This window comes from Leptonotus elevatus, chromosome 3 (genome assembly GCF_054856555.1).
Source record: "Leptonotus elevatus isolate MCC_2025b chromosome 3, RoL_Lele_1.0, whole genome shotgun sequence".
Classification (NCBI taxonomy): domain Eukaryota; kingdom Metazoa; phylum Chordata; class Actinopteri; order Syngnathiformes; family Syngnathidae; genus Leptonotus; species Leptonotus elevatus.
In genome coordinates, this window is record NC_141241.1 from 4,988,008 (window position 1) to 4,997,351 (window position 9,344).

The 9,344-nt window shown below is 42.0% G+C and overlaps 2 protein-coding genes across 4 annotated transcripts in view; one reads left to right on the forward strand and one right to left on the reverse strand.

Moving 5' to 3' along the window:
• Positions 1-507, reverse strand: part of ankrd11 (ankyrin repeat domain 11) — an 82,233-nt gene extending 81,726 nt beyond the window's left edge. For 2 of the 3 annotated variants that reach the window (XM_086070932.1, XM_086070929.1), the window contains exon 1: positions 60-507. The gene's annotated coding sequence lies outside the window, so the exon portion shown is untranslated. The remainder of the gene's footprint in view (positions 1-59) is intronic. The other variant, XM_086070930.1, reaches the window with a different exon arrangement.
• Positions 508-1,993: 1,486 nt separating this feature from the next.
• On the forward strand, positions 1,994-9,297 carry spg7 (SPG7 matrix AAA peptidase subunit, paraplegin). Its single transcript, XM_086072092.1, has 17 exons — positions 1,994-2,329; positions 2,895-2,997; positions 3,091-3,180; positions 3,266-3,507; positions 3,607-3,746; positions 3,830-3,932; positions 4,026-4,151; positions 4,254-4,416; positions 5,350-5,523; positions 6,073-6,197; positions 6,299-6,401; positions 6,474-6,584; positions 6,715-6,830; positions 6,964-7,120; positions 8,164-8,327; positions 8,468-8,545; positions 8,639-9,297. The coding sequence occupies exons 1-17, from the start codon at positions 2,120-2,122 to the stop codon at positions 8,843-8,845; spliced, it is 2,412 nt and encodes an 803-aa protein (XP_085928218.1). The 5' UTR covers positions 1,994-2,119; the 3' UTR covers positions 8,846-9,297.
• The last annotated feature ends 47 nt before the right edge of the window (positions 9,298-9,344 follow it).

The following is a 9,344-nucleotide window of genomic DNA, read 5'->3' on the forward strand; positions in this document are numbered from 1 at the left end:
GTTGTTGATACCGCGCTGACCGTGTGAACCAAGAGAAGGGGGGGAAAAGTCCCACTTACCTAATTTGGTATTTCCTCAAAGTGTGAACGGAACCTTTTTTTAATGCCACGGTGTATTCAGCCAATGCTAGATGTTCCCATTTGTTGAGTTCGTTTTAGCACAAACAGTCCGGGAGACATCCGCATAGACTTGCGAGGACCATGGCAGCTAAAAGCAGCCCACCAGAAACGAGGCTAGCGCTAGCTTGTTAAAACCATACACACCAACAAGAAGACGACAGAGGAAAAAGACGGCTCCAATATCCACAAGAACACGGTTGCAGCGCAGCTAATTCTTCTTCACCTCCGAGTGCAAATCGTTATCAGTCCACTTGTGTAACGGCAGATTTGATTGGGTGAAGGAAACCCATCAAAATAGCACAGAATGTTTCGTTAAAGTCATCAGCGAACCCATTCGAGCGTTTTTCAAGCGGCCTTCGACTTCGAGGTGCAGGACGGAAACGCTTGGGGGGAATGAAAGCCGCATTGTGATTGGTCGAATTGTCACCGCGCACGATGAAACTGCCTCCATTTTGGATCTAGAACGGATCCCTTCCCTTTTCTCAATGTACAATGAATGCCCCAACATGGCCGACCAAGCTTGGAGTTTCACACCCAGAGCCCGCGCTACTGTTACAAGCGAAGTACCAATCAAAGCAAATGGAGTGCAGACATTGGTGCGTTCGATGTCACATATTTTATAATCCAGTTTACTTCTTAAATTGTTGCTTCGTGTGTTACCAGTAGCGTTATTTAAAGAGATATGAATGCGTTCTAATTTTAAATAAAGGTAAATAATAATAATAATAATAACATCTAAATACAGGGACATTGTTATATTATTATTATTTTTGCCAGGACGTGCATTATTTACAGATTTTGTCTCTATCCATGGTTAAATAGAAGGACATAATTCATGGCAGATAATTAGAAAACACGCTAATTTATGAACCCTCCAGGGGCAAGCAGGGCTGACATTCAGTTAAACTGCACTCAGACCCAATGCAATGTGCATGAATTAAAGTTAGTTTTCCCTAACGGGTCTATTATTGATGCATCGCAAATATTCAAACATGTTGTGGTCAACAGAAGACAGAGTCGTTGAAACCATATCGGCAAGGACTGGTAAATAAACCGAACGCACCCCTCAGTACAAGAGTCGAGCGTGAATAGAACAAGCTTTCCAATTGGTGCTAAAAGTGCTGTGCTCTCATTGGTCGTTATGTATGTCAATCCCGACTATATCAATGACCTCATTGCATACGACAGTTTTCGATCATCTATCTGTATTTTGACTTAACCAAATAATTTCAAATTTTAAACTAAATGAGTGTGTAATTATTATTATTATTATTTTTATTTGTTAAAAATTTTAAGTACCCCCTGTAGTTTAGGTCCATGTGTCGTTACATAAGACAAACGTCAGACAAGTGTAATTTGACCAATAGCGCACCCTGCTGGATTACTCAAATAAAGTACTGCGCAGTGTCACCTAAATTGTGTCAACACTCAACGCAAACATGCTGACAATTTTATATCTGTGTCATTGAAAACTGAGAATTACATTTTCAACAATATATGCAGGTGTACTGGTTGGAAGGAGAGCATTGCTTTCTTGTTTTTTATTTTTTTTTAAATGTGTTTTGTTTTTTTATTTTGTTTTATTATTTTACATGAGAAGTCACACCAGTTAACAAGGCCACAAGGTTAATTACCTAATTGGCTATATAGATACGTATATATTTTTTATACTGACAGGCTTCGTAAATATATGCGCAGTTAAATTACTCTTGAACTCAACATTTTTACATTAATAAGCTTGAATTCAACATGAGTGCAAAATCAAATTCCAAAAGCACACGCTAAGAATAATTTTATTAACAGAAATTTACTGGCAAAATACAAATTCAATTTAGTGCATTTTTTTAAGGCACTATATTTCCCGGAAGTGCGTCACGCGGTTGAATAACATTACAACTCGCAAGCTAGCTTAGCGATGTTAGGAAATAAGAGGGTGAATCTGAATTAAAACATCAGCAATGCATTTCACTAGTTGAAACAATTTTGTTCTGATTGAAGTTATGGCGGCGTCGTTGTTGTTGCAGCATCGTGTTCGCTTTTGTACGAAATATACAAGAGGCTTAGCGTGGACGTGGTCAAGGCTAAACTGTCACATATTATCCAACAGGGCGACGACCAGCGGAACTGTCAACAATGTGCTCTTAATAAGAAAGATGCTTTGTGCAATGTCCGAGAGGACTCTAACTGGACAGCCTCGAAAACTAATCCAGGTAAGAAACGTTCGGTTGAGTCCGTTTGTTGTTTGTGATAACATAAAAACGTGTGCAACGTCTTGATTCACCTTGCTTGCAGGGATATACTACAAACTGTTGACGTGCTGTACAAGTACAATATGTAGAAATATAAACTTGCTAACACAAATATGCAAAATATCTTTCAGTCTATCTAAAGTAGTTGCAGACGATACATTGTATTTTAGGTTATTGCAACAGTACATTTAAGCTATAGGTTGCTTTTTGTTTGTTTTTAAACAAATTGCTGGCTTTAAATGTGCCTGTCCAGTGCTCTCATGAGCCTTTTAGTTGTTTGGCTTTTTAAAGAACAGTGATAATGTGGTGATTACAATGTATTACTTAAAACAAGCGACATAAAAAATAATAAATTTCAGTAGCTCTCTCTATTTCCTTAACACAAGGATTAGTAGTACTGCCCCATTTCGGAAAGCAGTCCATCATGCCCTCCATTACTCAAGACTTTTACCGGGTGCCTTAAAAATGACTAATTTCTACATTCAAGATCAGATGTTTTCACACCATGTGAATATTTATGTTCCAGAGTATTCTCGACAGACCGTTGAGCCCCGCGCTGGCTGGAATCAGCAGAGATTTAGTCAGGAACAACCTGCTTAAAAATCCAGTGGGTTTAATCAATTTATTAGGTAATCTTATTCTTATTTTTTACCCCTACATTAATGTGTGCATTATTTTCCAATCCAGCAACATTTAATAGAAAATGTACAATTTTATTCCAGGCACAACAAACCTCTTCAGCACATCCCGTTCCAGACAAACAAAAGATAAAAACGATGAACCGAAAGGAAAAAGCCCAGAGGAAGATGAAGGTAAGACTGTGCTGGAATACATACAGTATAATTTTTCCTCGTCATCCACATAGCAGTCCATTATCTCCACAATTGTCCTTTTCAGAGGAAAAGAAACGGCGCGAGCAGGAAGACCAGATGTACCGAGAGCGCCTGCGGACCCTCTTCATAATAGCGCTCATCATGAGCCTACTAAACTCTATAAACACCAGCGGTGGTAACATCTCCTGGAATGACTTTGTCAACGAGATGCTGGCGAAGGGCGAGGTATCGCGTGTCCAGGTGGTTCCCGAAAGTGACATCGTCGAAATCTACCTTCACCCAGGGGCGGTCATCTTTGGCAGGCCTGTATGTTGTCCGCCGTTCCATAGGAACACACATCAAAGCAAATGCTTTAGAATTTTAATATTGCTAATTCTTCCAAATGTCATCTTTCTTTGGTTTAAGAGGCTTGCGCTCATGTATCGGATGCAAGTCGCCAACATAGACAAATTCGAGGAGAAGCTGAGGGCTGCCGAGGAGGAGCTGAATATTAACACAAGGGACCGGATACCTGTCTCCTACAAACGCACTGGATTCTTTGGAAAGTAAGACCCTCGTCTTTTAAATTGTATTTTTTTAAGAAAACCGTTTGGGAGGTGTAACGGGTTCATACGATGCTTCATTGCAGTGCAGTGTATGCTCTCGGCATGGCGGCAATCGGCGTGGCTATTCTCTGGTACATTTTCCGTCTGGCAGGCATGGGCGGCAGGGACGGCGCCTTCAGTGCATTTGTAAGCCAAAACGGATCGTTTGCTTGTTGGGCGCTCTTTTTGTTCAAATCATGTCATCATTCTTGAGACGCGTGCACGCAACTCGCTCGACAGAATCAGCTCAAGATGGCCAAATTCACCGTTGTGGATGGAAAGTCGGGGAAAGGTGTGAGCTTTAAAGACGTCGCGGGCATGCATGAGGCAAAGATCGAAGTGAAAGAATTTGTTGACTACCTCAAGGTGAGATGTTAAGATTTGTGATATTTTTTTTTTTTGTTATCATTAGCTGGCAGGTGAAACTGAAAGTCACAACATTGTCTTGGCGTTTACCTTTTTATTCAGAATCCTGATCGATACCTCCTGCTGGGAGCCAAGGTGCCAAAGGGGGCGTTGCTGCTTGGACCGCCAGGCTGTGGAAAAACGCTGCTGGCAAAGGCTGTTGCCACGGAGGCACAAGTCCCGTTCCTGGCAATGGCTGGCTCTGAATTTGTCGAGGTCATTGGAGGTATGTTTAGGGTTCGCTAGATATATGCTCATATGTTCCACTTCAAAAACGAAAATAAATAAATACTATTATTTTCTGTCTTTCTGTACGGCTTGGTGCCAAAGGAAAAGATAACAACATATGTAACACCGGCCTTTTTGTCAATCTGAAGGCCGATAAAGCGGAGCAGTTGAATGCTTGCGAACGTAGCAAATGTAGGGTTTTCATCAGGATTTGTAAGATGGTCTCAGACAATTGGAATGTCGCAAAGACATTTCAAAGATGTTCACACAATTTTCACTGTCTGCGAAGATCTTTTGAAACTTTCTACGAACCCTGACGAGATACAGGGAACTTTTCATTTATGGTTTTATTTAAATTTCCACTTCATGAAAAATAATGCTGACATTGGGAACTCCCTACACTTTAGATTTAAAAAAAAACGAAAAAAATAAATGATGACATTTTGGAAAACTTTATTTATAATGGAAAACTTTAGGGAACTATTTATTTGCTTAGTTTTGAATTTACACCGTCACATACTGATGACCTTAGAAGCGCTCTGCAATTTTTTAAAATCATTTTTAAACAAAGCTGTCAATTATGTTTAAAATGAATTTTTTGTTTTTGTTTTTTTATTTGGCACCAATATTTTCTCTTTTACTGCAAACGAATATCGGCTTATAATATCGGTTATCGGTCTCCCTGACAACTAATAATCAGTATCTGTATCGGCCTTAAAAAAACATTTTGGTCTCTCACTAATGGTAACTAATGGTTTTTGTTTTTTTATTTGGCACCAATATTTTCTCTTTTACTGCAAACGAATATCGGCTTATAATATCGGTTATCGGTCTCCCTGACAACTAATAATCAGTATCTGTATCGGCCTTAAAAAAAACATTTTGGTCTCTCACTAACCGTAATTAAAATAAACGTAAATGTTGTTTCCAGGTCTGGGTGCCGCCAGGGTGAGGAGCCTGTTCAAGGAGGCTCGCGGCCGGGCGCCCTGCATTGTCTACATTGATGAGATTGATGCTGTTGGAAAAAAGCGCTCCACCAACATGTCCGGCTTCTCCAATACTGAGGAGGAGCAGACCCTCAACCAGCTGCTGGTTGAGATGGACGGTGGGTTCCAATTTGCACTTTTTCACCATCAAAAGTAAATTTTCTTGCCAGAGGAGTTATTTAAAGTGGAAGCCAACGTTAAACATTTCTTGACAATAATATGTTCTATGTGACCTCACTAGTCTAAACATGACATTCTGATTAATATTACATTTTGTGGAATATGAGTTATGAAGCAAAATCCAGCTGTTTTCATTCATCACAGGGGGCGGCCATTTTGCCACTTGATGTCGACTGCTGTTGCTGACATCAATGTTGCTCAGGGCTCAGGCAACGACCAATCACAGCTCACCTGTTTTCTGCGCTGTGATTGGTTGTTACCTGAGCAATGAGAAACTGTGATGTCATTTTCAGTCGACAGCAAGTGGCAAAATGGCCGCCCCCTGAGATGGATAAAAACGGCTGGATTTTGCTGCTTAACTCATATTCCACTAATGCAGTATTAACCAGAATAGCATGTTTAGACTAGTGAGGCTGCATAGAACATATTATTATTTAAAAAAAATAAGTTGACTTTTCCTTTCAAACTTTTTTTTCCTTCTTTTACAGGAATGGGAACAACTGACCATGTGATTGTCCTGGCCTCCACAAACAGAGCAGACATTTTGGACCACGCTCTGATGAGACCTGGCAGATTGGACCGGCACATCTTCATCGATTTTCCAACCTTGCAGGTGACCCGCGGCACACTTACGGGAAGTTAGATGGCCGGTTGTCCCAAAAAAATGATCCTGGAGGCTAAATCGAATTAAAAATAAAAATAAAAATCCCCCAGGAAAGGATGGAAATCTTTGAGCAACATTTGAAGATCCTGAAGCTTACTCAGCCAACCACATTCTACTCCTTGCGCCTGGCTGAGCTCACGCCTGGCTTCAGTGGTATGCATGCAAAACATTCCTCGCATCGAGCAACTTCTTGGTAGATGTTAATAATTGCCTCGCTGTCAACAGGCGCCGATATTGCCAACATATGTAACGAAGCTGCTCTGCATGCTGCCAGAGAGGGACACAAGTCAATCGACACGTTCAACTTTGAGTATGCAGTGGAGAGAATAATAGCAGGTGGGGTGAACTTGCCTTTGTCCGTCCGTCCGTCCGTTGTTTATACAGCATCTCTACAGCCTCTAACTTGCTCTTGTAATATGGGAAACGTTGATTCTAATTGCTGACCAGTGCAAATGTGTCTTTTTAGGAAGTGTCAAGAAGAGTAAGATCCTCTCCAAGGAGGAGCAGAGGGTGGTTGCCTTCCATGAATCGGGGCATGCGTTAGTCGGCTGGCTGCTTGAGCACACAGAGGCAGTCATGAAGGTTAAAAAAACAAAAAAAAAGCACGTCATTATTTGCATTGAGTAGAACCCTTGTTTCTTAATTGTTCAGCAGGCCCAATATAAGACAAGAGGGCTTGTGCACGTATAGTGTAAAAAAGGGATTTTTGCTTCAGGTGTCCATTGCGCCTCGGACCAATTCGGCCCTGGGATTTGCCCAGATCTTGCCTCGCGACCAGTACCTGTTCACCAAGGAGCAGCTGTTTGAGCGCATGTGCATGGCTTTGGGAGGGAGGGCCGCAGAAGCCATCGTCTTCAACAAGGTTACAACAGGTAAAAGCCACCTGTCAAAATTGATTCTTGACTTGTCCCATTGGGGACACTCACGAACCCTTCCAACAGCTCACATAGACTCGAATGAAGTTGTAGGGATATTAAAAACACAGGTTAAAAATGAAAATGATGAATGGAAAAGTATTAAAAGAGACAATTGTTTTTGCACTAATTGGGCACATGGTAAGTACCATATATATATTTTTTACTTTAAGTCACTTCAGAGTTCAAGTCGCACCATTCAGAAAGGCATCATGAAGTAGCATTTTTTTGGGGGGAATTTATTTATTAGAGAGAGAGAGAGACCCGAGAGATAGAGAGAACCGAATGAGAGAGACCTGAGAGAGATAACCGAGAGAGACCGAGTGAGAAAGAACAGAGAGAGAGAACAGAGAGAGAGCCGAGATAGCTGAGAAAGACTTGAGAGAGAGAGAGACCCGAGAGAGACACGAGAGAGGGAGAGAACACAGAGCGAGAACACAGAGATAGAGAACTGTGAGAGAGTCACGAGAGAGCGAGCCCCGAGAGAGAGAACCGTGAGAGGGGGAGAGCGAGAGAACCGAGAGAGAGATAGAGAAAGAGAGAGAACACAGAGAGAGAGAGCCGAGAGAGAGAACAGAGAGCCGAGATAACTGAGAAAGACTTGAGAGAGAGAGAACCGAGAGAGAGACACGAGAGAGAGAGAGAACACAGAGAGAGACACGAGAGAGAGAGAGAACACAGAGCGAGAACACAGAGATAGAGAACTGTGAGAGAGTCACGAGAGAGCGAGCCCCGAGAGAGAGAACTACGAGAGGGGGAGAGAGAGAGAGAACCGAGAGAGAGATAGAGAGAATCAAGAGAAAGAGAGAGAAAACAGAGAGAGAGAGAGAGACAACCGAGAGAGCCGAGATCACCTGTCAATCACTTGAAAACCTTAATTGAAATTCAGTTAATTATTTCTTTTTGGAGAACAGAGCTTTACTGCGATCCCAAAAGATGCCACTTTATGTTTTATAATAATTTGTACGCGCACAAATCTTGATGCACTTTGGCATCCGCAGGAGCTCAGAATGACCTGCGGAAGGTGACCCGCGTGGCCTACTCGATGGTGAAGCAGTACGGCATGTGTAGCAGCGTCGGCCAGGTGTCGTTCCCCGAAGCTGAGGAGCAAGGTGCTATTGGGCGCCGACCTTTCAGCCAAGGACTCCAGCAGCAGATGGACCACGTCGGTTCCCAATTATTCATTCCTGTTCTATCACCGTGACTCGACTTTATTAGAGCTCTTAATTAAAAAAAAATTTATCCGGGAATTCCGTGTCATTTTATGCAATTTATTAACATCAATTACTGTATTTGTGCTTTAAGGAGGCTAAGCTGTTGATCGCCCGCGCCTATCGTCATACAGAGAAGCTGCTCATAGACAACAGAGACATGTTGACATTGGTGCGCTCTCCTGTCTTTCTACTCTTATCGTCTCGACATGCCTGTACTTTTGTTTACATTTAAATTTTTCGCTGCAATATGGATTCTTTGCAGTTGGCCAATGCTCTGTTAGAGCGCGAGGTGGTGAACTACGACGACATCGAGGCTTTGCTGGGCCCGCCGCCCCACGGGCCGAAAAAGATGATTGTCCCACAGAGCTGGGTGGAAGCGCAGAGGGACAAGCAAGACACGGGCGAAGACGAACCACAGCCGCCTTCGCGGGGACGCAGCGAGGACGACGTGAATCCGGAGATGGTCTGAAGTAGACATCAGACTTGTTGCTAAAGCTGCTGCATTATTTTTTTTATTTAATCGTTGAGTGAAGAAGTTGCTGTGCAAATGATTCTCACGTGATGTCATCAAACACCGCAATGTTTGGCGTGTTCATAAAAGTCTGACACAAACGTAGAGTTTGGATAGAATCTGAAGAGTTGAAGTGGACATTTTGATTAAAAAGCCGTTGCAAGTCAGAGAAGATCTCATCAGGTTTGTGTAACCAACTCTGAAATGTGTCAAAATGGCGGGAGAAAGAAACGCTCCTGTGGGTTTTGTTGAAATCTTGAAAACCTTAATACAACTTTTCAATGCAATGCTTTTGGAAGTTGTTTTGGGCTACATGCTAAAATGCTTTCTGTGGACATTATTCTAGCCTTTTTGGAGGATGTCTGCACTTCTGTGTTTTGCGGTTTGGAAATAAAATGAGTTGTAATGAACGGAAGAATTGCAGTAATTGATTGTCATTATGGTTGATTTGATTTTC